Genomic DNA, 26,924 nt, shown 5'->3' on the forward strand with positions numbered 1-26,924 from the left:
CCTCTCTTTGGTGCGTTCTTCTTGCTACCAGAATACACTCGGCTCAAGGCCACCATTTGCACCGACTCCAAGGACTGTCATACAGAAAAGACATGAATGGTGTCCCCCAAAGTCGTGCAGAGCAGTGGCTCCATCCAAGTGTTTGCCTGGTTCAGGGCAGAAGCCAAGATGCTCATTTGTTGGCACGCTCTGTTTCTTCAATCCTGCCTCAGTTTCACCTCTAATTAAAGCAGGGCCCATTTCCCCTCTATTATAATAGCCTCTTTGTATTCTGCATAGCATTTATTATTGCCTGGATCACTACATATTTTTACTTTTTTGAATACGGTCTGTCTCCACTAAAATAAAATATCAACTACACGAGGGCAAAGCTTTTTGGTTTTGGACACTTTGGGATGACAAGTGCCTTGAATAGCACCTGGCAGAGGGTCGGCACACCGGAAGTATGGGTGGAAAAAGTGAGGGACATTGTTTCAAGTTTGTTCTCCCTTGGGTGGGGATCGGGTGTGAGCAGCGGACGGGCAAGGCCATTGACGGAACTGTGGGCTGTGTGGTGGTGAAGGCGGGGGCGGGCTTCAGGTCCAGGGCCCTACTGATCCTAAATGCTTGGGATGGCCGCCTGGGCTAGCTGTGGTCCCCGGGCACAGGAGGAAAGACAGAAGGACAGGGAGCAATAGAAATGAGTTTTTATTTGTAAAAAGTTACAAAATGATATTGTACAAAAATAAAGTCTGTAGAGAACTTTGGTTGTATAACACAAATGACTGAGACAGATCAGAGAAGTCAGAACTTCCAAAGAAGTGCACTCCCTACCAGATCAGATGGTAATCGCAATGATACAGAAAAATCACAAACTTTACCCTTTTTGTGGATTTGGTAGAGTGATTAGCTTCAGTTAAAACTTGCTTGTGGTGATGCTGGGAACGAGCTGTCCACATCCACTGTGTCCTAGAGCCCCTGTGAACAAGGACTTTTCATGGGAATCGGGGCAGCGGGGGGCGGGGGGGAACTGAGGCTGACCCCTGGGGACGCCAGCCACCAAATCTGCCAGGATTGTCTGAACCAGACAGACGGTCCTGGGGCTACGTCACACTGTGCTTCACAAATGACCAGACGGCTGGGTCTGTCACTGTTTGAAGCAGGCTGCTCTTCAACGAGGTCCCCACTCTGGCCCCAGGGGCAGGGGGTTCCTTTTACTTTATCTCCAAGTTGTGCAAGGGGAACAGAAAAGACAGGGACAGAATGATGGTGAACTTGGGTCTTTGGGGGCGTGGGGGAAGGGATGTCTGCTAAATGGTGCCTCTTGGTTACTTTGCAAAATTCACATGATTGTTTGAGGGAGGCCGTAGGTCACTTAATTGCTAAATCTGTCATACTTTTGGGCTATTAGCCACTCGGATAGTGATAGATGATTTCCTTGATAAAAATCCCTTTTATGAAACATGCAACAAACTCTTAATATAGGGCCCAGCTCCTCGTGCCTCGTCAGCTGCCAGACAATCCCACATCCGGGACTCGTGTGAGGAGCTGGTTGTTCCAGCCTTATGCCCCCGCCCCTCCAAAGGCTTTCATCGTACAGGTAGGACATTCTGTGGGCATGAGACTGGGTGTGTGTATGCGGCTGGGTCAGATATCCTCCCTTCTGGGCCATCTCCTTCTGACAGGGACAGCGACCGTTACCCCCCAGGGGACAGCCAAGGGGCTTTTACGGCACCCAGATAGATCCCGCTTCTGGAAGGCGGGCCACGTGCTCCCTGGCTACCCTGGGCGTGAGCACGTTTCTCTAGAAGACAGTGGTGGATGGAAGGACAGGGGAAGAGTCGGGACAGACCATGGCCGGCTGACAGGATTTGTATCTTACTTTTAGGTCAACACTGACTCCAGGACTACTTACTAAAAGGGATTTAACCTTTCATATACACGGTTATGCATGTCATAGATAGATACACGCGGAAGGGAGTAAGGGCTTACATACAACAGAAAGGGGAGCGTGTGGCAGACCTGCTCAGCGACAGAACAGTGAGGACGTAAAACCAGAGCCCCCGGGTCTTTGCCCACCGCTCCCGAGAGGGGGCCGAACCGAAGCGCTCCTTCTGCCGCATTCCTTTTCTCAAAAATAAAAATAGGGAAGAGGCTGAGATGGGGTTGGGGGGGAGATGAGGGAGGGCTTTTCTTAAAAAGGTAAAGTAAGTGATTTTTGCCTACTGAGAAACTTTTTAATACTTTGAAAAGCATGGACCCTTGTTCCCAATCAAAATTTCCTTTGTCACTTTTCTTTGCATTTTGCGACCACATATGCTTTGGCACCTTGAAAAGAAACTTTAATAAATAAGGGGAGAAAAGAGCAACTCATTAGTGAACGGTAATAAATAACAATAACTTAAATCTCAATAAATATCTTCTCTATATTTCTGTATCTGAAACAGATGCATTGCATCGAGTAGCTTCTCTGGTCACTGGTGACCATGCTTAAACGGAGCTGGGGGGTATGTAACCTCTGTCTCTTTGTAAACCGGCAGGCCCAGCGGGTCCCCCTGCCCCCGGGGCGGCTGGGGGGCCTTCCCCACTTGCTCTCCTGCAAGAATGCTGCCGAAAACCACAACTGGTTTCCTGTTTCCAAGGTCATCAAGGAAATACCTTTAGGTTTGTTTTTAGTCATGAGGACAGCCTTTTTGGTTCCTAGCCAACTTCTTCCTGCCCCACACACCAGGTTCCAAATCCATGACCGACTGACCGTTGGCAAACCATGCTGGCTTTAGGAAACCTCAGGCTTCAACTTTCAAATTCAAAGGGAACGATCTCTTGTGTCTTTGCTTTTGGTGTTGCGTTGTGTTGTTTTGTTTTTTCTTCCTCCTCTCCGGGGTATGTTTCCGCTGAGTGACAGAAAAATAAGCCTTTCTTGCTTTCAGCAGTAAAACGTCGTGACAAGGAATGACACCAGGATGACCGTTTCCCAGGTGTCTCCAGATGTGTGAAAATAAACCACAGGAGATACACTGGTCTGGTTTCAAGTGCATCCGCAACTGTGCCCGGGGCCAGCCGTGGTGGGCTGTGTCTGATGATGGGAAACACCCAACCAGGGACCCCAGCCCTAAACTGCTGGTGACATCGGCTGCCGGCGACATTAGCTGCCGGCAGGGAGAGTCCAGATGGCTGTTTCCTCTCCCGTCCAGTTCTCTGTAGCTGAATCTCCCTCCACCAGGCTCCCCCAACGGCTGCCTTCCTCTTCCTCCTCCTCTTCCTCCTCCTCCTCCGTCCTCCGCCTCTGCCTCCTTGGTCCTCATCTTCCATTCGGGGCTAACTTTTCCTGGGAACCTTGGTCCCTTTCTTTGCACTGTAGCAGGAATGCAATACACAGCAGTCTCTGGAGCCGGAGTCAGACACACCCACACCTTTTAGCGGAATGCTTTCTTAGAATATGGTAAACCAGGTTGTCATCTAGAAACGATAGGTCGTCATCGTAGGCGATGGGTCTGCAGCAAGCCTGCCCGACTTTGTCACTCACCAGCCTCCTATTTTTGGATAAGTTCTTTAATATTTTGTCATACATGGTCTCGGCCGCGTCACAGGAACCACTGCAGTACCGAAAAATCAGTTCCTCCTTGGTTTCGTAGCCCAAACCCAGGTCAGTGACGTTTAAATGTATCGCCGTCAAGACACAGCCCCGGTTTCTGCCCCGCTGTCCTCGCCGCCCTTTCCCCCTGGAACCTTCCGGGCTGCCGGCCGCCGCCTGGCGATTCCGCTCTCTCCGGGGTGGCACGGCCACTTGCTTCTCGGGCGACCTCTTCAGCCTTCGGATGGTGGCCTGAATAAAATCCATGACGTCGTCAAACTGATCAGAATAATCTTCTGGCATGTTTGCTGTTCAGCGAGAAAACAGAAAAGGTCACGTGAGACGACAAGGAGATGACAAGGCTCGTTTCAAGTGGGCTTCTCCAGGAAAGTGCCTCCACAGTTAGCCTAGCAGGGACCCCCAGTGGAACCAGCAGCTGGTCAGGCTAAGTAACCAGTGCAACCTTCCCTCCCAACCCCCGGGAGCAGAGGTGAAAATGCACCCTCAGAAGGGAAAGTATCCAGTTAAAAGAGGAGACTAAAATAAATGAATGGATGAATGGATGAGGGAACTGGCATGTGGGGACAGACATACTTCCTTGCAGAAAACAAGTCCTCAGAAGCGCATCTTCCATTTGAATAATATCTGTCTTTTTTCTTTTAATTTTCTATTTTTTTTTAAGATTGTTATTTATCCATTTGTTAGATAGAACACGAATACGCTGAGCTGGAGACAGAGGGAGAGGGGGAAGCAGGCTCCTTGCAGAGCAAGGAGCTCGATGCGCGACTCGATCCCAGGATGCTGGGATCATGACCTGAGCCTAAGGCAGACGCTTAATGACTCAGCCACCCAGGTGCCCCAACATCTGCCATTTTTTAACCAGTCTGTGTTGCAGTTGCTGGGAGCAGGTGGCTCCTTGAAGGCCATTTTTCTTGGCTGAGAATCAGAGCTGGAGTAGGGGCTCTCCGATGGAATGAGGAGGCAGCTCTTCTCAGAAGTTGGAGAACTTGGGGTTAGAGCAAGGATTCCCAGTCTCTTAGAGTTTTCTGCTCTGTTGCAGCATCTGCTTTGGCTGATCAAATAAGAGGTGAGGAGCTGTTTGAACAATTTAATGCATTTCTAAAAGAAGAAAGCCACTTAAACCCCTCATTACTAGGGCCTAGAGCTCTTATGCTCCCCTCATCCCCATTAAAGGTAACTTAGCATGTTTAGGGGTATCTGTGGCTCAGAAAAAGACACCTCAAAGTAGTCATTGGCAAGAGTGAATGTATTTTGCTGAGACCACGGTAAAGCAGAGAAGGATTACTTTGTGCCCGACTCCTACCAAATTGTTTTGCCGTGGATTTAAAAAAAAAAAGATTTATTTATTTATTTACTTGGCAGAGAAAGAGAGAGCACAAGTGGGGAGCACAGCAGACAGAGGGAGAGAGAGAAGCAGTCTCCCTACTAAGTAACAAGCCCGATGTGGGGCTTGATCCCAGGACCTTGGGATCACAACCTGAGCCAAAGGCAGACACTCAACAGACTGAGCCACCCAGGGGCCCCTGTCATGGACTGATTGTTAAAACACATATCAGGAATCCTATGTGTAAAACAAAATCCAGCTAAAGCAATTTAACTATACCAATTGCTTGATTAATTGATAAGTCTATTGATGAACACTGATCTATCTGGATTATGTAGAACATATAATCTAGGATACATAGTAATGAAGAGTGCAGATTGTGTGGAACCCCCAGAATACCTCATTGTCTGATATCTGGGATTTGGCTTTGGAAAGTCCTGCTGCCTGGAAGTCACGAAGCTGCTCCCACCCTGGTCTGGGCCCATTGTCTCTGTTGGGATTACCGCAGCCGCCGTCAGCTCCCTCTTTCCAGCCTTACCCTCCTTCAACCTATTTTCCACTCAGCAGCCATAGCTGTTAATGTGGGTCATGTCTGCTCTGCTCCAGACCCTCCAATGGCTCCCCATTTCTCTTGGAGTAACAGTCAAAGTCCAGGCTGGCCTAAGGCCCGCGCTGGCCTAGCCATTCCTTCTCCTCCAGCGTTGGTCACCTCTGATCTCTTCTACTTCTCTTTTCCCTTACTGCCTCTCCTCCAATTTTCCAGGCCTCCTCGCCACTTCTCACACTTAGGGTTTCTCAACATTAGCCCCACTGACATTTTGGGAAGGATCTTTCTTTGCCGCGGGAGGCTGTTCCCCACACTGTAGGTTGGTAAGCGTCATTCCTGGCCTCTAGCCAGGAGATGCCAGTGATATCCCCCCACCTTTCCTAGACATTGCCAAATGTCCCCGGGGGCAAAAGCACCCTGGGTTGAGTATCACAGATCAGACACAAGCAGGAGCTCGGGGCCGTTGTGCTGTCTGTTCCTTCTCTGCCTGTAACACTGTTCCTGCACAGCGCGCAGTGGCTCACTCCCACAACCCTTCAGGTCTTTGCTCAAATGTCACCACCACCAAGTCCAACCCTGACCTCCCTGCCTTGTTTCCCCACCCTCTACCATAATACTATCTTTCAGCGTATTATAGAACTGATTTCTTAAGTTTTTTATTTGTTGTCTGTCTTCTCTGATAGAAAATCAACTCCGGGAGGAGGGACCTTTGCTTGGCTTGTTCCCCCATGGACCCCCAAGCACTTAAAATAGGATCTTGTCCCTGGAAGCCCACCATAAATTTTGAATGAAATAGGGCACTTCATAAGGGGAGAAGAAGGAGTCCTTAATTTTTCAAGGGGACACTTAGACTTCGGTTAAGAACCACACCATCATGAAATAAATAGCTCTCAGGTAAACAGCTCATGATGTCACATGGGAAACAGCCATGCCCTGAGTGACACTGTCATTTTCCACCTGAGAGTGAGAGTGAAATATCTAGCTGGCCTGCTTCCTGCAGCAGGCAAGTCTCTCAAGGTCTGACTCCCCACAGGGCTTTTAAGGGGCTTTCTCTGGGAGGACTGGTGTGGGAGGAGCTCTGATTAATCATTTCCTTGGAACCCCTTTTTAACTGAACTTAAGAACCTTTAAAATACAAAAACCTTTAAATCAGTCTGTATAAAGAAATGAATGGCTTGAAGAATGAGCTCTTTATGCTATTTGTAATTTTTTTCCAATAATAAGCTCTGAAGAGGAAATTAGATGTGCTCAGTTTCAAAAAACCATTCTTGTATAGAAATCTGAACTTCTAAAATTGATATTTTAGAGGCGATTAATCAAAGTTCTGCAAAAGTCTTCATGTTCCCCCAAAAGACCCTTTGTATGACAAAAGGACTCACGTGAAGGGACCCCCCCCCCCCAACTCTATTCAAGAATTCTTGAATAGATCAGTAACTTAAGAACCTGGGGACATAGAAAGTCAAAATTGATTAAGAACTGAAGATTATTCAGACATCAGGATGAAACCTTACTAAAATCTTAATATAAACACATAGGAAAACATTCGAGTTATAAAAGTTCAACTTAAACTGGTTTAGGGACTCATTAATTTATGCAATGATAAATTACATGCTTTTATATTACAGGAGTTATAATAACAATTTGAATCAGTATTTGTTCTTATTTATTGCCTGATCCTTTCAAAGTTCCCCCAAAATCATTTTCCCACCTTTTGACTACATGGCTCTGTCCATTGATTTTGCTTGCAGGTAAAATACAGAGCACCCTGCTAAATTTGAATTCACATAAATTGCAAATACATTTTTCGCATAAGCAGCCCTAAATGATGTTTGCAACATACTTATACTTTGTTATGAGAACGTTTAGTTCCTTTATTTAAAATTCCAATTGGCTTTTCAAGGTGAAGAGTATAGCGAAGAGAATGCACCAGCCACTTATGCTTTAGGGTAAGGTGGTAAACGAATTATTAATCCTGAATCAAAAGGCTTCCAGGAACCTGGGAAGCAGTCAATAAATGCTTCATGTAAAACCGAAGGATATAGCTGGTAAGAACTTTTCCTTCTGGTGGGTAATGTGGAAATATTTATCGAAGCCCCAGTTTTAGGCTCCAAATGATTCTCATTGAGCCCAGAGGGTATTTTTTTCTTTCCTTCTTCCCTTTTTCCTTTCTTCTCCTTAAAAAATAAAGCATAAATAAATAAATAAATAAATAAATAAATATTTAGTTTGCAAGTTTTACATGGATATGAATTTTGGAAACCAGAAAAGGGTAACGTTCTATTTTCCAAGATGGGTCAGGTGGGTGGCCGACATTGCCGCCGACCCACATTAGATTTTCCAAACCACAGAGCAAATAGGCCTGTCTCTTCCAACTAGATTCCTCATTCCAGGCCTCTTGATGCTGACTGAGTTCCCTTATGGAGAGGCGCCTTAATTTATCAACACGAGGCATTTCGGGTGCACGAGGAGCTCTTCACTTCACTGAGTCTGTTCTTAGAAATTCTGCAGAGGCCTCGAACCCCGGGCTCTGGCCAACCCAAAGCTGCCTCTATCTTCCAAGAATTCATGGAGCTGAGGGGAATGTAGGGGATTAGGGTTTGGATTAGTTCCCTAAATTAAAACTTAATGGCATATCACTTTCTTCTGCATCCTATAAAGGGCTTGGCAAAATGTCAGCTATACAAACAGCCCTCGTGAGTAGTAACTTTGATAGTAAAATACTTGCAAACCACAAAAGAGGAGCATCATTTTAAAAAATAGGTCAAACACTTGCTCTTTTCCCAGACCTGCTTGGAGGATATGTCTTGGAAAATCATGTCTAAAAGCTAAAGTTTTTGAAAAAATCAATATACTCAAATGCATTTAAAGTGACCCTTCAGTATGCAACCAGATATTTTGGCATTATTCTCTTTAAAATATTTTAACTTTGATGTGTCCTTTGTATAAACAGTGCTATTTAAACAAATGAAACCTTGTACTGGGGGAATATTTCTGGGAACAAACCGTTCACAGCAGAGACCTTGCCTCTCTTGATTATGGGGAAAGACAGTAAAGTCACCTCAGGAACAAAGGACTGGGATACTGACCATTTTGTAAAGGTAATTGAGTTTTTATAGGAACAATGTAAGGACACAGAGTACTTCTTGTAATAGCCTAAGTAAAAAGTACATATTCAAAACATTATCTTAGTTAAGCAGGCATCCCATGGACAAAACAGTCTCCTAAATACTAGATTTCTCTTAAGAACAGTACAGTTTAATCAAAGGGGTCCTTTTATATTCATATCACATTGTCTGCCTCTCTGCCCCAGCCAGGCTGTTGAGTGGGGTGGGGGGGGGGTGTCTAAGCCAGCCTTCAGCTTGTCTTCAACCCATGGGCCCCAAAGGGAGGCAGCACAAGGAGAAGACTCCTCCCCCAGAGTGCGAGTGGGCTCTGGGGACAGAGGGAAGGTCCCTGAGGCTCTGAGAGTTCCAGAAAATAAAAGGGGGAGGGGGATAGGGCTAGATCCTGGTACCCACAGTAGCCTCTCTTAGAGGAACAGTCTTCCAGGCCAGAGTCAGCCTCAAGGATGCAGGGGCCCGGGAGAAAAGTCTGTTTCTTGTTCTGGGGGAAGACTAGCGTCTGTACTCCACTGTAAGATAGCCAGCTGCTATGTACCAGAAGAGCAAGGGTTAACACACTGAGGCCCACGGGTGAGTTACTGCATAAGCCAAGGCCACACAGGTCTTATTCCAGGTAGTGCCCCGTGCCAGTGGGTACACGCTGGGGGAGGTGGCTGGGGGAGGTAAGGTCATGGAAGGCTACATCTGGGCTGCTGAGGTGCTGGGCAGCCTGTCCTCACAAGGAGAGCCTCCCCGAAAAGGCTGTCCACAGACAGGAGGCGAGGGGAAAACCTGGGGGTGGGAGTATTTAATCGGATATCTTTACGTGCCTGTACCCCAGATACAGTCCTGCCTACTCTGTAGAGTACCCACATGCAGAACACAAGTTCTATCTATATACACACACATATGTACATACATGTGTGCATACACGTGTGCACATGCATGTTTATATGAAAAGAATCAGCCTGACTGATAGAGCTTCTCCAGAAAATTCCCAGCCCATGTCATTCTTTGGAATACATTATTTTTACTTTTCAATAAAATATAAACATGATTTTTCTTTACTAATACTTAAGTACTGAAATATTGTAAGTATTAAAAAACTTAAAAATTCCTCGCATTGCAAAATTTCATCATTCTATGTTTTAAAATAACAGCTTCCTTGATGCACATAAAATATTACCGCTATAAAGGAGAGACGGATGCCTCTTTTCCTACAACATCAACTTTAAGCTCCACAACATCCCTGCAAGGCTAACTAGGGAATGGGTATTATTTTCACTTCATAGATTGGGAAACTGAGGCTCAGAGAAGATGAAAAGAAAGGCCACGTGACTCATAAATGTGGTCTCTTGGTTTAAAGTTCAAACTTAATCTAAGGTTCCATGCTATATCTGTTTCTAAGTACAAAAAAAAAGCTTACTACTATGCAGCTTTTTCAGTCTCAGGGCATGTGGTAATTTACTCTGGAACAAGTTGAAGATACGCTGATTTCACCTGTACACATTCACCAAATTCAGTGAGAAACAGACATTCTGTTGGAAAATTCAGCACAAACTGAGTTACGTGAAGTAGATGCTAAACTCGGGCTCCTGCGGGCCACGGAATACAGTAAGTCGTCTCCGGCAAGGGAACAGCCATGCTGTTCAGGGCCACCTCCTGTGCCCTGGGTCTTGCATATCACTCTAAGGCAGAGCTGGCAATTTCCCAGTTAAAACCGGAAAACCAGCAGCCAAGGGTGGCGGCAGATTCCGACAGAGAGGCCCCATCTCCGGAAGCTCCTCAAACTCACTCTGGCACCAAACGACGAGGCTCTCAGGGCAGAGCTAGAGAGAACACAGCCTCGAATTCCAGTCTGGGGTCAGTTCCTGACCGTCTGGGGACCTTGGGCCAGTCACTGAGTACTCCTGAGCTCCACCGGACCTTCTCTGGGGCCCTCCCCAGTGCTAACGGCCTGAGATGGGGATGGCCTCCGTCCTGGGGGCGCGGGGGCGGGGGGGAGTTGCTGAAAACATTCATTTTGGGTGACCTCTGTCAGGGAGAGGCCCTCTCTGGCTGTCACCCCAGTGGCGTTCTGCCCAGGGCCCCTGAAAGCCTCTGGGAGGTATTTTAAGGTCCCGCAGTTCTTGACCTTTTCAGTTTTCCTCTTGGCTCAGTGCGTTGGTTACATCTGAAATAATCACCACGGCATGTCTCTCAACTCAACATCTTCCTCTGCCCATGCAGGAGAGGTGAAAAGAAGTGTAGAAAGGGTGCTGAGTCTCAAGATACCCTAGGTTCTAGGGGGTTCTCGGGGTTTCTAGGGGGATGCATCCTTACACCTGAGTCTCCATCTGTAAAGGAAGGGATGAAGCTGATGGCCTCGGAGAGGACATACTCCACCAACACGCTGTCAGCCTTCCGTCTCCATCGACGGGAAGTTGAAGCTAAACTTGCCATTCTCTTCAAAATCTCTATTTTATCCATTTCTGTTTTCGCCGCTTCGAGCATGCTTGGGTCATACCCAGCTTATGATTCCAAGGTTCGAATCCCCCACTGTCACTGCTACCAAATGATTCACGGGTCCAGCCTGGCTTGCAAGCTTGCAAGTTGACTCTGGTTCTATTTGACCTTCAGCGACCTCTGAAATGTGTGGTGTTATTCCGCGACCATGTTCTAGTTCTCCGAAAAATTCTACAGAGTTTTGTCATCTGCTCCTACTTATGTGTTAATTTTGCCACTTATTTGAATTAATTAAAAATAAAAAGCCTATGGGTCACTAAGCACCAGAATGCAGATACGTGTCACATTATGTAATGATCACCATCGTTTTCCTATTTTAGACAAAGTACTCTCCCAGATTAGATAGACCGGCCTAGTCCTTGGGTACTCCTGAGTTAACTTCAAGAGGGGTCTATGGCGTCTAGTTCCCTAAGAGTAACTCACCAATTGAGGCGGTTTACTAAGTCACTGTGACCATTGCCAGAGCTATAGTGCATCCTCTGCATGACCCGTGGTTTGTTGACAGGAAGGCATGACATGGGTTTATTTGAAAAGTATTCACTTTGTAAAAACACCAGTGTTTTGTTGTTTAAAAAAAGCCTTTCTGGATCCTCTCAATGCAGAAGAAAAAGACCCAACTAGTATGCAAACCATTTCAGAATAAACCTTCAAGAAAAAGGACCCTTGAGTATACTCTTAGAAGCCACTTTGCTCATCAAAATGCCATCTTTTACCATCTCCAGCTACTTTGACCAACATCTCACACGAGTATTAGATATACAGTCTTGAACTTTTATCCCACAACTTAACTAAGGAAACCTGCCATGAGGGTAATGGAAATTATTCCAGGAAGACAAATAGCCCCGAAACCTTACCGAGGAAGAGACAGACAGTGTACTCATTTTGCCATCAGATTCTGATTGCCCGGCTCTGATTTCCACCTATGTGGTCCACGCTTTCATTATAGTTATGTTAATAATTTTACAGTAATACAGCACGGCTCCCCTGGAAGGAAAATGTCCATCCTCTTGCTTTTAAGTCACAAACACACCCCACAGGGTGTCCATTTGTTAACTAATCCGTGAACACCTGGCGTGAGCTAAAAGCACTTCACGGTCTGCAGTAAACACCCCCATGCTAACGAGCGCACCCCATGAGCTCTGTGATTGCATTTATGAAAACCTTACGGGAAGGTGAGAAAGTTACCCAGTAAAATTAAGCACTCAAATAGCCACTTGGGAAAAGAATCCCTTGCGGTGTTGAGGCAAGTGGGTTCTGAGGGGAAACTCCAAAAGGACCCTGGGAGCAAAGGAACCTTTGCTTCTCCCCTCCCACAAAGCCCTGCGTGAGGCCAGAGGCCCCACAATGCTCCGGGGCTCTGTGTTCTCATTCCCTCAGACCCTCCCAGGGGCCTACTGAGCTGGTGGCTAAGAGGAACGCTGAAGGTCTGAGGGACTTGGGCAAGCAGAGGACCAGCAAAAGGAGAGGAAAATACAGGGGGTAAAAGAAAAGTGTTCCCTGTCATTTGAACTGGATTCCTACGGTCAAATGTGAGGAGGGACTTGCTATGCAACCCCCCCCCCCCACATGAAAGAATTTACTGGCCTCTCAAAGACTCTTCATGGAATCAGCTATACAGATCATTCAAAAATGATTGCATTTATAAAATCAGCCTTCCACCTCAGTGAGAGAGGGGTGCTTCTTGCCCATCTCACTCATTTTACTGTGAGGCCACACTGGGACCATGCAGGCATGCGTGGCTCTGGAGGAAAAACCGGTATTGGTGGCTCCTGATGTAGGACACATCATCAGGAACTCAGTATTCTGAGGATTTTTACCTGAATCTCGTAACATGGAAAAAGTCACACAAATCCCAATTGAAGGGCAAGTCTACAAAAGAGCAGGAAGACAGCCTGAACTCTGCAGAACTTTCAGCGTCATGGGAAGAAAAGGCTTGGAGCTATTCTCAAGGAAAATAAAGAAAGGTGATCAATGGGGCATCTGGGTGCCTCATTCGGTTAGGGGTATGCCTTTGGCTCAGGTCCTGAACCTGGATCCCAGGATTGGATCCCAGGATCCTGAACCTCAATCCCAGGACTGAGTCCCAGATGGGGCTCCCTTCTCATCGGGGAGCCTGCTTCTCCCTCTCCTCCTTGCTTGTGTTCTCTTTCACTATCTCTGTTGTTATCTCTGTCTCTGTCTCTCTCAAATAAATAAATAAAATCTTTCCTCCAAAGAAGAAACATAATCATCAAATGCAATTTGTGATTCTTGATTCAGGGGAAAAAACACATAGGATATTATTGTCACAGCTGGGGAAATACGAATATGGATTGTGTATTGGATAACAATATTGTTAAACTACCTGAGACTGATCATTGAACTGTTGTAATGTAAGGTAATATCCTTGTTCTTAGATGGTACAGAAGCATTTGATGTTATGTTTGCAACCAATTCTCAAGTGGATCAGGGAATAAAAATGAAGCAAAATGCTAACAAGAGGTCAGTCTTGGTGAAGGACACGTGGTGTTTATTGTACTATGAACCATGTACTATGAAGTCCCATATGAATAAACCAAGATATGCTGAAGTGGGTGGTTGCATATTTCATTCTGGCCAGACACTCACGGCAAGGCTCTGGGCTTCCCCCCGACTGCCTGTCCACCTACCCAACCATATCTTCATCGTGTAATTAGGATCCAGAATTGTGATGGTTGTCATGGATGTATATTCACATGTGTCTTTGAACTAGAAATGAAGTCTTATCTTTTCCGACCAAAAAGTCCATTTATCTGGGCTAATTCGTTTGCTAGTTTCCCATGAATTGAAGAAACTAAATTTGCAGCTCAAAGATTTCACGACAAATATATGTGAAGCCCACCTACAGTTCTCTAATGGGCTGGAAATTACATCTCGTACGACTATTAAACTTGTGATTCAAAATTTTAGGTATCCTCTTAGAAGTGTGCAATAGTTTTTCAACATTCTGCAGATTTACAGACAAAAAAGATTGAAGACTTTTAAAACCGTGGCTTTCCACCTCCATGACCTTATTAAAGCCATGCAAAAAGTGGGTTTGCCTCTCCTGAGCTAACTGGTAGATTCCCAATAGTGACCCCAGATCTCCCTGTGCAAACTCACTCCTGCTCCTACCGTGGGGGTGACTCTGGCCCTTATGCATTGACCCTGGATTTCCCATGTCAGTGTCTCCTTCCCCAGGGCTGAACAGGACTGCTCTGAGAAAAAGTACCTCCCGGAAGGCCTCCCAAATTCTGTCAGCCTACAAAACATATGAGCAGAACTCACTTGTCCCCACATGTTAGGAAGCCTCTTCTCACAGCTACAGGCATTGGTGGTATTGGCATATGTACAGAAATTCATGTTTCCTCCTTAAAAGCTGCTGATCCGGACTTCAAAGTAGCCACTAAAAATAGGAAGGAGCCTAAGCCCACTGCCACCCAAATGGAAATGAAAAAAGACCTTAGGGGTGTCTGAGTTCCTCTGAGGGTTAAGCGTCAGCCAGGTCAGCACATGACCAGCTCAGGTCATGATCCCAGGGTCCCAGGATTGAGTCCCTCTTGGGACTTCTTGCTCAATGGGGAGTCTGCTTTTCCCTCTGCCTGCCACTCACCCTGCTTGTGCTCTCTCTCTCTCTCTGTCAAATAAATAAATAAATAAAAATTTAAGGGCTTAAAAAATTTAATATTCCCTCCTTCTATTAGCTGACTCTTTGGACTTTCTTGAAAAATCTGTGTTTCAAGGTTAGTGAATGTATTTTTAGCAAGCCAATGTTTGTGTTTTCTTAATCTACTAATATGGGAGCACAGTCTGTGTAAAGCCAAGAAATACTGGCTTTGAGGCCAGAAGTCTGAACTCTGGCTTCACCACCTACTAGTTTCGTGACCTTGAACAATGCTCGAGGTCCCATTTCTTCATCTGTAAAATGGGATACAAGTATCTCCTCTCATCCAGTAGAGCTCAAACGTACTCAATTTTTGGACAAGCTACAAAACTTATCCGTTTAAAAAACAGAGTCAACCCTCTGGATAGCCAAAAGGTGCTATGACAATAATTTTAATAATCAGTTTTTATTTGTAGTTATTGACTTCCTTGAGGATTAATACCTTGATTCAACGGTGCCTGTGCCTAGAACATGCCCTTTTTTGTGCCCTTTTAAAACATGAGAACACAATACCTCAAAATGAAAAATATGCCTAATGCTACAGACTCCACTCCCAAGCAGCTCGTGTGCCTGAGTAGCTTTTACAGTGAGACGGCTTTGCAGCGAGAGCCCACAGCCACAGCCACCTGCCGGCTCAAGATGCTCCCGCAGCCCTCCGCTGCCATCAAACACAGCAAACCCCTCCTTGTCCCAGATTTATAGCATCTCATCATCTGGGGATCACCTGCGGAGATCCCCTAAATTTCATACCACTTCCCGCCACCTGTCCTCAGCTCTGGACAGGAGGTCTGGCCTCCTCCTTGGGGTTACCACCTGCCCTGCCCCATATCATGGTCATAAATTTGCCCATGCTTCTCCCTAGTCTGGAATGTGTCTTTTCCCCTTTCCCTTCTCTTCCTAAAACCCATCTTTCAAGTACCAGCTCAAATCCTCCCTCTTCCCTGAATCCTTTCCTGCTGTGATCTCCAAATCCCAGTGACCTCATTGCTAAGAATTCTTACCATGACCTCAGCTAATATAAGCCCTTTGATAGACATATCGGTCTGTCTGACAATCCGCCCACCCACCCATCTGCTTCTCCATAGTTTACAACCAGACCATAAGCTGTTTAAGTTCACCATTTTGTCTTTTTGATGCCACACAGCACCTAGTACATGGAAGATACTTAATACTTGCTTCTTGATTGAGCTCAAGTGATTAATTAAAGAATAAGTGTTTTAATTGAATGAAGGTGCAATGGACCATTAAGTACTAAACGAACAAAGATGAAAGGGATGTTGCCCGGGCGGGGGGGGTGGGTGGGTGGGCTGTCTTTATTTTTATATCACAGAAAAGTAGAGTCTTTTCAGCATAATTCTTAGGCTGTCAGATCAGCCGAAGGTCCTAAGACCGGCCAATCCAAATTAAGCCTGAAATAGATTTCTCTAAACAGCAACAGTGTAATATTGGTCTCCAGACTGGGGCCAGAGTGAGATGCTGGTCTCGGATCTCAAGTGAGGAATCCATTCCTCCTAAAAGGGTCAGACATGAAATTTCTTGATTTCAAAGTCTCATCTCAAAGGGCTGAGTCCTCTTCCAGCTTAGATATTTACTTTATCATAGCACTGCTCATTCACATAGGAAAGGAGAAGCAATAGGTAAATGGTGCTTATTCATTCCAAGTTCTACATCTCATAACATAACATTAGATTGGAAAGCTTAACACTGAACTAGCTTCTAGAAACTTCCTTTGCTGGATAACAACAGGCGGAACATTTAGTAAAGTTCACCAGAAGGGTTTTGCTGCGTTTCCAAAACATCTTAAATTAAGCATCTTAAATTAAATATCCACCAGGGATCACTTAAAGCAGAAATACTCAGTACAGGTGGTCTACAACCCACACTCCCCTATCACTTACACATATGGGTCTGCCTGCCTTGGCTCCCTTCTCCCCAGTGGGGGAAGAGGGTCTCCCTAACATGCCCATGGGAAGCTGGTGGGGAAAATTCCACAGGAACTCCATGGGCTCAAGAAAATGGGCAAGGGAAGGAGCTGTGAAACCTGGGAAGAGCCAGGGGCCTGACCTGGGGAGCAGAATCCCAGGCAAGTTTGGCCTGACCAAGTGTTTACCAAATGACAGACTTTGGGGCCCCAATTTGCCTCCTTGTAAGGCTTGCATTTCTTTCACTGTCCACACTATGTTGTGCTGCTTGAAATCCCACCATTTAGAGCAACGTCTTGGCAGAGGCTGAAGGAAAAGGTGGCAGAAAGGCTTTCATCAGGCTGTTGGAAGAAGGAAGATGCCCCTAACAACAGCAGGGTTTACTTATCAGGCACGGGCTTTACAAAGCATTTTCTCCTTTAACCCTCAGAGCAACCCCAGGAAAAAGCTGGAATAGCAACCCTGTTTTCCAGGTGAGGAAACTGAGGTTTGAGAGATTAAGTAAGAGCTGGTTGTGTGCCAAGGCTGGGACCCAAACCCTCTTCTGATCCAATGGTGGGAACTGGAAATCTCGCTTGTTGGGACTCCCTGATTTCTTGCTCTGTGCCCTCTTTCTGCAACTTATGGGAACTGGCACCCCGGGAAGAGGCTCTAGCCTAATAATACAGTGAACTGTATTTCAGTTATATTATGGTTTACACCTAGATTTGTGTGGGCTGGCCTGGGAACTGGATAACTTGATTGATAAAATTGTTTCCATAGGAAATTTCATGATATGCTACCCAACTGGGGGAAAATAGTCTCATTGTATTACAGTAAGTTGTGTATTACCTGTAATTATAATTTAAGAATGCCCAATCTTTCTTCTAGTTGGCCTCTGGTCACATAAGAAGTCTGCCTTCCTGGTCCAAGGCTGTTCACGTTTAGTTCTGGTTCATAGTACTACTGGATTGTACCACTGCTGGACATACTTCCACTAGATAGTATGTTCCGTGTAGGCAGAGACTTTTGCCTATTATGTGTACCAAAGACCTCCCAGCACCTAGGACAGTGCCTGGCCCCCACGGGCACACATGAACTATTTGTTGAATGAATACATGCTTTCAGATTGCAAATTTTAAAACCACATGCACTTTATGCTTTTGCTTGTGAAACGCATTTAGAGCTGACATCTAGGGCCAAGATCTGACGTACAACTAAGATGAACTAACCTTTAAAAAATTCAGACAACCTTGTGCAATAGGCTTTTAGTCGCTAGATGAAGACCTTCCTCCCACCTAAAGTGTTTTCCCCTAAGCAGTCAAACCGAATGCTCTGCTCTGTGTCTCCATGATTGGGGAAACTCTGGTCCAGGTTCAGCCGACCTGCCTCCCACCTTTGTGGAGCTCTTACACTCTGTGCCAGCTGCTTTACCATGAGGAGGGGAAGGAGTTAACTGTCAGCTCTACAATGCTATGAGGTCTGTAAATTTCACCTTCTGGGTTCCTCCCAGCCTGCTCTAATCACCCTTTGGAGAAGATGTTGGCAAAAAGCAAAATACAAGAAAAAAGATCACTAAAGGGAAAAAGATGTCCTTGGATGCCCCAAAGGGAAAGCCACAAGTCCTTGAGTTTAGACAAGTTCACAGTTGCCACAGGAAGCAGCCACATTTACTTTATAGTGAACCTGTAGGCAAGCAAGTGAGCCAGTTATGCATTCTATGTGGGTAGTTCACCCTGTGAAAATGCTAGGAACAGAATTCTGGCCGTTTTGTTTACACTAGAAGCAGCAGGACATCTGCAACCTCAGGGGTGAGGGTGTGAGGCTAGCCCCCTTCAAATAGCACAGGGTGCTTAAGGTGGCACAAAAGCAACTTTGCTCAATCACTAAGTACAGGCATTTGAAAAGTGGAGGGACCATTTTCCCAACGCAACTCGTGACTTAATGTTTTTGTCCATAAACGTTAACCAGTTGCACGGTGTACAGTGTGCAGGATATAAATGTCAGCACCGTGACGGGAGTCTGCTGACCCTGGTTGAGCCTTCGAAGTCTGCACGCTGTCATTCCTCTGCCTTCCCTGCACTAACAGCTTGCTACCGAACTGAACATACCTGGAAAGCAGTCAACTTGGCTTAGAACGCAGCTCAGTTTCTCTTTGGGAACGTTTCTGTTTCAAGTGTCCTCTAGGATCTATTGGGTCTTCTAGCAGATAAAATGGAATTGGGTGTGTTCTGCTAGTTCAAATGTAAACAGAGTAGTAGGAATCTTGGCCATTGATGACTTAGCATCAGTTCTGGAAAAGGGAAGTAATCTCCCTTCTCCCACCTGTCCCTTGTATACCGCCACCTTGCCCTCATCAGTAGGATTAATGCTACCGTGCTTGCTTTGTCACTGGTTCTATCTTACATGGGGCACAGATTTTCTTAGGGTATTATCAAACAAAATGTTTCAACCCTGACTACACATTAGAGTTACCTGGGAACATCTAAATCTCCCAATGCCCAAGCCACACCAGAAACCAATTAAATCTGAAGCTCTCAGGGTGAGGCCCAGCATCAGTGTTCCATTAAGGATCCCTGGGTGATTCCAGTGAGCACGGGCTCTGTCCTTCTGAGTCTGTTCCCAGAGGACAGTGAGGGCAGGACCATGAAGGCCAGGGGACCAAGTCTTATAGCCACTGGTGTTTTGGAGTAGAAAGGCCTCCCCTTACTGCAAGGTTGTAAACTGTTCACGGAGTTGTAAAGTACGTATGTAGGTTGGCCAAAGTCAGAATTAGTTAAAAGCAGAGCCAGATGGGGCACCTAGGTGGCTCAGTGGGTTAAAGCCTCTGCCTTCAGCTCGGGTTATGATCCCAGGGTCCTGGAATCAAAGCCCTGAATCAAGCTCTCTGCTCAGCAGGGAGCCTGCTTCCCCCTCTCTCTGCCTGCCTTTCGGCCTACTTGTGATCTCTCTCTTTCTGTCAAATAAATAAATAAAATCCTAAAAAAAAAAAAAAAAAAAAAGTAGAGTCAGAACCAGGGGTGCCTGGGTGGTTCAGCGGGTTAAGCCTCTGCCTCAGGCTCAGGTCATGACCCTGGGATTGAGCCCCAGGTCCGGCTCCTTGCTGAGTGGGGAGTCTGCTTCTCCCTCTTCCTCTCCCTCTCCCTCTGCTCCTCCCCCGCTCATTCTCTTTCTCTATCATAAATAAAATCTTTTTTAAAAAAAGAGAAAGTGGAGCCAGAATCAAGAGCCAGTATTAAATAAGCCTAGGTAGACAGGTAGCCTAAGTAGTTAGATTTCCATGAATTAATCAGCTTCATAATCAGGCACAGTCATATTTCTCCTGAGCTTTCTGATTAGAGAAGTATTGTCTAACACTGTGTTCCTGTTCCTTTGGCCTAGGCTGTTAGAGTGAATGAAAAGCCACTTACTCAGCTCTCATGGGTACTATTCTGAAGACAATGATACTAAGGGGCATTTTAAATTTAGGTTTCTATTAGAGAAACTTTTATGTACACTAAGGTGGATATTCATGGCTGAAAACGAAACCTTTAAAAATAAATTTATATAACTAATTGACAGAAACTCTTAAAACAGTTACTTTAATTTCAAGACATCAACCATGTTCTTTTGCTAGCCTTAAGTCACTCTTGAAGTCTTAATTCAGTTTAGAAAATGCACTATTTCCTCTTTCTTGGGACTTCTAGAAGAAGAGGCTTTTGTTGTTGTAATTAAGCATAAAATAAACATCACATTTCCTGCACTGCATTTTCAGCTCAAGGCCACTAGGTTTGGGGGACTCACAGCTGACTTTCAGGGTTGCTTCTCCTGTGCCTAGGACTTAAGTTTGTTTTAAGTGGAAAACAGTTAGTGGGATAATGGAAGGCCATAGTGGCTAGGGTGATATCTGGGCTACAGCTCACTATTGCTTTTTGGGGGGTTGTGTCAAATTTTCTACATACTTCCCCCATAACCTTTAACTTATAATGTATGCACATACCCTGTTTGATGCAACAGATAAACTGAAGAGCCTAGGACAAATTATATCAAATCATAGTTGACATGCCCTAATAGAGGTCTATCTAAAATATTTTTGAGAGGTAAATCACAGATTTTTATTTATTTATTTGTATGTTCTTTTCTTAAAACTTAGTATCGTCACGTGTAGAGCCAACTACAGCTTTTCCCCCTAGTCCTAGCTAGCACTATTTACCCTTAAGCCTTTCTAGAACCGGAACTTTTCTGAACAGATTTGACACTGCCCAGATACTTGTTCTGGAAATCGAGGCCCTTCTGTGTTTTCTCTGACTCGGGCTTGGTTTTGGAAAACCTCAGCCTCTTCCCTTGCAAGGGCAGTTCAGGATGGAAATACAACTGTTTCCAGAATTCAGCACAGCCAGGCACACCCAAACGGATAAGAAAGGAAAAAACAAAACAAACCGGGAGTGCGTGTGTCTGTTAGGGAAGCGGAGAAAAGGGGACAACTGTGTCTTTTCCTGCGGTGCTGGTAGTGATTGGGGGGAAATGTTCATCCGAATGCTAAACGGGTAGCAAAAAAATGTGATACCCTCTGGGCTAAACAAACCAGCACGTGTCCCATACGGACGGGGCGTCAGGGCTTTGGGGCAGCAGGCGACAGGCACACCCTGGGAGGGGGGCTACCGCGCGGGCGTGGGAGGCCGTCCCGCCGTCCCGGCTGGCTTGGGGTGTGTGCGGGCGGCGGGTGGGGGTGCGTGGGGGTCCGCCGGCGGCCCCTCCTACGCGGGGAGGGAACGGTTCTTACAGTCACGGCTCAGCGCGAAGGGTGCGCGGCGGCGGCCGGGGGAGCGGTCTTCGGCGGGCGCCTCGGGAGGCCTCTTACCGGCGGGCAACGGGAAGGCGGACGCGGTGTGGAGCAGCACCAGGCAGACAGCCACGACATCCCATAACTTCATCTTAGAGTCCCGTCCGGCGGCGGCACCTGCACGGGCGGGGGAGAGGACCGGCGGAGGCGCGTTAGGCCGGGAAGCCCAGGGCGCGGCATCCCCGCGGGTCCCAGGGCCCCGCTCCAAACTCGTCACCGCCCTCCTCCGGGACGGCTGCAGCCCAGCGCTTCCCTGGGCATCCCGCGCCCTCCTTCCAAGTCCCCAACTCACTCCCCGGTCCCGGGGGCGTCCCAGGCGCGGCTAGGTCTCCGCCTCCAACCTACTACCGCCCTTCACTCCTGCCAGCGGATCCCAGGGGTCAGAGTTCCCTGCCGGGCCGGTGCCCCGGCAGGTACCAACACGACCGCACCACGATATCTGGCCAACACGACGAAACCCGTACTGGTGTCCCCACGGCCCCATTCCCTCAAGGGACGAGGGGACAGCCGTCACCCTGCGTCCTCCGCCCGGTTCGGGGCTCTCCCACCTTCCCGCAGCTCCCAGAGGTCCCGGGAACCAACCTTCGAGCCAAGCAAGCGGTCAGCGTTTCATTTTACGAATAAAATCAAGGACCCTTTATCCGGGGTCCAGATGTTGCGGTCAGCTCGCTGGGGCAGGCTTTGTGGCACCCCTCACCCCGCCCGCGCGCTTCATTCCTCCCACTTATTTATAGAAGTTTTCTGTCCCTGAAGGAGTAGTAGGGACTTGGGGACTTCTGGCCTGTGTGGGAACACCTGCGTTACGTTACTTCCCAAAGCATCAGCTAGGTTTAAAATACTACTTCCACCTCTCCAGGTTAGGAACATTAACGTATGAAAGACCTAGGAGAGCATACAATAAGCGCCCAATAACTGCTTTAGTATTGCTGTTAGGTAGGGTTTGCATTTGCCTTGACAATTTTAATGTTTCCTTCTATACCGGAACACCCTCTATTTCACTTTTGTAGTTTTGCGAGATTCTGATCCTCAGTCCCCTCTCCCGGCTCAGAGGAGTCTCGAGCTCCCCACGCTGGGTATCCAGGAGGATGGTACCCTGCAGCGCGGGCAGGGGAAGGCCTAGACCACCAAAGGGTGCGGAGTTGGGGCTCAGTTCTCTCAGCGAGGGGGTTCCGTTTAGCTCCTCAGCCCTCAACACCCCCAGAAAGGCGGCCTACACCAGCGTCGCCGCGGGCGGGGGCGAAAAGGCACTGTCAACTCAGCGCCAGGCCCCACCCAATCAGGGGGTGGAGGAGACCCAGGCACTTCGGGGTGTGGTGTTTCCTCGTGTCTTCCCAATGCCCGTGTTCCAGTTTTCAAGGAAATTAAGTGGAACCTACGGGATTCAAGTAGTTAATTATGCCTCCTCCTTCATATACGATTCTAAGGAAAATCTCCTTGAACTTTCTCCAGGAAGGAGTAAGACAGTGTGCAGGTAAACGCAAAAACTTGGGCTCGGCATCTTTCGGGGACTTCCCAGGCTCACCGCCTCCCGTCCCCCAGCCCTACCCCCATCTCCACCCAGAACTCCCGCCTAGATTCCCTCACAGGCCACCCGGGGAAGCGTTTAATTCGGCCGCCACCTCCCACCGCTGCGGAGACGAGCGTATTTTCCAACCCTCGGGCGTCTGTTAGCTACGCAGCTGTGGGCCTCGGGGTATTTGCAGGAACTGGGAACTCCGGGCAACCTGCAGCTAGCTCCCGGCCCCTCTAGCCCCGCGGGCAGGTTTACAAACCCGGGAAAAAGCAGAGGCTCTAGATTCGGGCGCCTAGGCCCAGGGAACACTGCACCGAGGCCGTGCAAAAGGAGCGCACGGGAGAGAACTGGAGGGGACACCAGGCCTCCCGCCCCCTCGCCGCGGTGCCAGCTCTAGGGTGCGTGCGAAATGGCTGGCGGCCCTGAGAGGCAGGGAGCCCCGGGGTTAATGCGCCATTCCAAATCGCGGTGCCCGCCAGCAGGAAGCGACCGAGGCACCAGATTTCCCTTCCGCATTAAGAGGGTTTTTCCTTTTTTTTCCTGCTTGGCCGAGGAGAGATTTTTAAATTGGACGTGGGGATCCTCAATTAGAAGTGTGGAGAAGCTGGCAAAAGAGGAAACAGTGGAAAAGTCTCCGCTTCGCCAGAGGAGGCTCCCGGCTCCCGTTCGCGCCCGCGGCCGGGTGCAGCGCAGGCCCGGAAAGCGCTCCCCCACCTCCCCCGCGGCAGGGAGGGCGCATTCCTCTCTGCGAGCACCGCCGGGCCCGGCCCCACTCGGAGCGGCTCTTCAGTTCCCGGTATTTGCTGGGCGGAGGAAGGAGGGGGTTTGGGAGCTGAGCACACACAGTGGTCTGTCTACAGGGAAGCTTTTCCCAGGGCCCATCTGGGCGCCCCCCTCCAACCCCCCGCCACTTCCCGGTTTGTCTTTTTATCGCTTTCTCAAAGCACAGCTGCAGGACGCGTTTCTGCTGCAACCCGCCGCCTTTGCTACGCGCGCGAATTGCTTAGCGCGCTGCCATGTGCGGTGACCACGCTCTCCTCCCGAAGTCGGCTCCGCCAGGTGCCCCCGCACCCATTCTTGTACCCCACAGCCTGCTCCCCCCCTGCGCCCGGGACCAGTGCGCCCCGCAGGGCAAAAGGGACGCTTTGCGGGCGCCCGCACCCGGCGGTCCCCAAGCCCGCAGCGGGGGGAAAGGGCGCCCCAGAGGGCCCCAGTGCCCGCAGAAGCCGCCGCTCACGGTGGGGCGCTTCTGGGTTCCCAGCACCAGGGGGCACCAGAAACCGTGCGAGTCCCGTGGCGCCCACGCGGGCGAGAGGCTGCGTCATTTTAAGTATGAAATCCGTGAACAAGCACCCCCGGCCCCCCCATCCTCCCCAAATCCACATTACCCCCCAGAACTTCCGGATGTGCTCACCAGCTTGCCTGCTTTTCAGGTTCCTACCCTCCATCCTCTCTCGGTTTTTCCCTTCCCACCTCACCTGATCTGGTTTCTCGGTAACCTGCTTTTAGACTTTCCCCCTCCCCCAATTCCCGCGTCACCATGACAGCTTCCCCCGGGGTGAGCGCCCCCGCCAGTGCCCCCGCACCTTCCTCTGTCTGGCAGGATGGGAGGTTTGTTTGGGCTTTGCCTTCAAGATTCAGGTCTCAGGGAGAGAAAGGGGAGGCGTGGTGGTGGTGGGGGGGCGTGCTGTAACTCGGGGGTTTTCTTTTGGGATAGGGACAGAAGTTCCTGAAGGATGTACTGCTTTTCTTCACTGTGCCTCGTGTCCTAGCCTGACGGAGGACTTATTTCCCCGTAACTGCTGGGCCCAAGACCAGGGTAAATAAAAAGTGGACATTTTCTGCACGCAGCTCTGGGGGAAAGGTCTATCTGGTAAGGGTCCAAAGACCAGGTTCTAGGTCCCGGGGCATCCGAACCCCTTGCAAGACTGGGCTGGGAACGTTGCGGGCCCCCTGAACACCTGACACTTGTTGAAAAGGCGATACTGTCCCCCAACACCCCAAAAGCGAATGTGTGGCTGAACAGTGAGGGTGACAGTTGGTCCCGGCAGGGCAGAAGCCCAGCAGCTCCCACTTCGAGGGCTTTGCAGGAAGAGGCGCGTGCATGGAGTTGAAAGCTGCATTTCTTCCTCGGAATACTTAAGCGTATTTTCAAAATACTGTGCAAGAGTCGAGCACGCTCTAGCACACCGGCGTCAGAGGCCGGAAGAGTTGTGTTTGTCCCCGCCAATGAGCAAAAATGTTGGGAGCAAGGGGTTGGGCAGACCCCCCCCCCTCCCCGGGGCGCGCACGTCGGCTCGGCGGGCGGGTTTGCTACAGCCAAAACTAGGGAGGTGCCAGGAGGCTGGGGGTTCCGGTGAAAGTCCATTCCCCTCCCCAGCGAGGGTTCGTTTTCACCGGGTGGGGCTGGTAAACCAAACCACGGCGCAGTCAGCCCAGAGGTGGTGCAAGGTAGTGGCGGAGGGTGTTAATGGGGAGGTGGCACAGAGTTACAGGACAAAAGAGGTCATTAAAGTGATCACTTCGATGGCCTAGCGCGGAGACTTTGAGGAGTTTTAATAACCTGCTCGAGGTGAAGACCCAAGTCGTGGACTGTCCAGGCAGTCCCTCTCTTAACCTCGACGGGCATGGTTTTCTGAGGTTGCGGGCATTAGGAAAGTGCAAGCGACCGGGTTCGAAAAGGGCGAGGAACGTAGCTTTGCAAGACGGCGCCCGGAGGACGGTGAGCCCACAGTTTTTAGGCTCTCAGCACCTTTCAGAAGTCCCTCCCCGGGTGTGCGCTTTTCCTCGGAACATACCCCAACAAGCTCAATAGTAGTTACATGCCCGCAATGAGATCTCTGCAGTTGCACGTCCAGAGAAGGCACTTTCTGGTCGCGGTGTGTTCAAAGATGACCCCAAACCTGCCCGTCCCAGGACTTGACCGAAGAGAGGCCCGAGGAGCCAGGGAGGGAAACTGAACCTCTCGGACATTCTGGGGTCCACAGGCATCGGGGCACCAGATATCCTTGCCCACGTGGAGAAGGCAACCGGCGTCTCGGCAAGGCCAGCCCCTCTCGCGTCCAACTTCTCTTTCTCCTCTACCCTCCCGGTGCCTCGGTTCGATCTAGTCTTTTCTTTCCGATCTCACCGCCTGCTCTGGGGTCCAGCCGCACCCCCTCTGTCTCCCGCGCCCTGCAGGCCGCCGCGGCCGCCGGCGACTCAGGCGCCACCCCCCTGTTCCACCCCGGCCCGCTCTCCCACTTACCTCGGATCCGGTCTCCGCAGACCCCCAGTTGGACATTAACTCCAGGAACCCCGAGTCCCAGCCAGGAGCCCCATCCGGGCCGAGGGCAGGAGCGCAAAGCCCCGCCCAACTGGTTAGGGGCACTAATTCGCAATCTTGGGGCAGCGAGGGTGCGCAGGAGGCGGTGGCCAAGACTCCCGCCGCCGCCTCGAGAAGAGCGAGGGATGCCGACAGCTCCCCCGCGGATGCCCTGCACCCCCAGAAACCGAGGTCCGAGCAGCCGCCGCTGCCTTGCGTTGTGGGGTGACTCGGCTGCGCGCGCCGCGCTCTTGGCCGGGGCTGCGCGGGCCCGGGGCGCGGCGGGCGGCTCAGCTGCTGCTGCCGCGCTCTGCGCCTTCTCGGGGCGCAGCGCCTGGGAGCACGAGATGGGCCGGGCTGATGCTGCTGCCGGAGCTGAGGTCTGGCCTGGAAATCCGATCGAGACACCACGTCAACCGGCGCGGGGAGTCCCGTGAAGACATGAGGGCGCCAGGAGCGCAGGCTGGTCCTTGAGAGCCCGGGCCGGGGGGCCGGGGTGGGGGAGGGGAAGCGCGGGGCCCCGAGAGGGGAGGGGTCGGGAAGCGGTTGTGAAGGAGGGAAAGGAGAGCAGTGAGGAGGCGCCCGCGCTCCCGAGGAGGGGACTCGGGGTGCGAGTGGGTGACGCGAGGCGCTCCTCCCCGGGGTGCAGGGAGAGCGCTCAGCGCGTGGAGA

General features: G+C 49.3%; 1 protein-coding gene across 2 annotated transcripts; it reads right to left on the reverse strand.

The window, feature by feature from the left end:
* Nucleotides 1–678: 678 nt before the first annotated feature.
* GDNF (glial cell derived neurotrophic factor) lies at nucleotides 679–26,313 on the reverse strand. 2 transcript variants are annotated; one of them, XM_059173829.1, is made up of 3 exons: nucleotides 26,196–26,313; nucleotides 21,454–21,552; nucleotides 679–3,861 (listed from the first exon to the last, which is right to left on the reverse strand). In XM_059173829.1, the coding sequence occupies exons 2-3, from the start codon at nucleotides 21,524–21,526 to the stop codon at nucleotides 3,377–3,379; spliced, it is 558 nt and encodes a 185-aa protein (XP_059029812.1). In that variant the 5' UTR covers nucleotides 21,527–21,552; nucleotides 26,196–26,313; the 3' UTR covers nucleotides 679–3,376. The 2 variants fall into 2 exon arrangements, with proteins under 2 accessions (XP_059029812.1, XP_059029811.1); XM_059173828.1 differs by having other exon boundaries at nucleotides 21,376–21,552.
* Nucleotides 26,314–26,924: the final 611 nt, after the last annotated feature.

This window comes from Mustela lutreola, chromosome 5 (assembly GCF_030435805.1).
Source record: "Mustela lutreola isolate mMusLut2 chromosome 5, mMusLut2.pri, whole genome shotgun sequence".
Taxonomy (NCBI): Eukaryota; Metazoa; Chordata; class Mammalia; order Carnivora; family Mustelidae; genus Mustela; species Mustela lutreola.

Coding starts and splice junctions, on each gene's coding strand:
- GDNF (XM_059173828.1), bottom strand. CDS start 21,526: ATGAAGTTATGGGATGTCGTGGCTGTCTGCCTGGTGCTGCTCCACACC. Junction 3,862..21,375: donor CTTCGCGCTGAGCCGTGACT/GTAAGAACCGTT, acceptor CTCGCTGAACAG/CAAACATGCCAGAAGATTAT.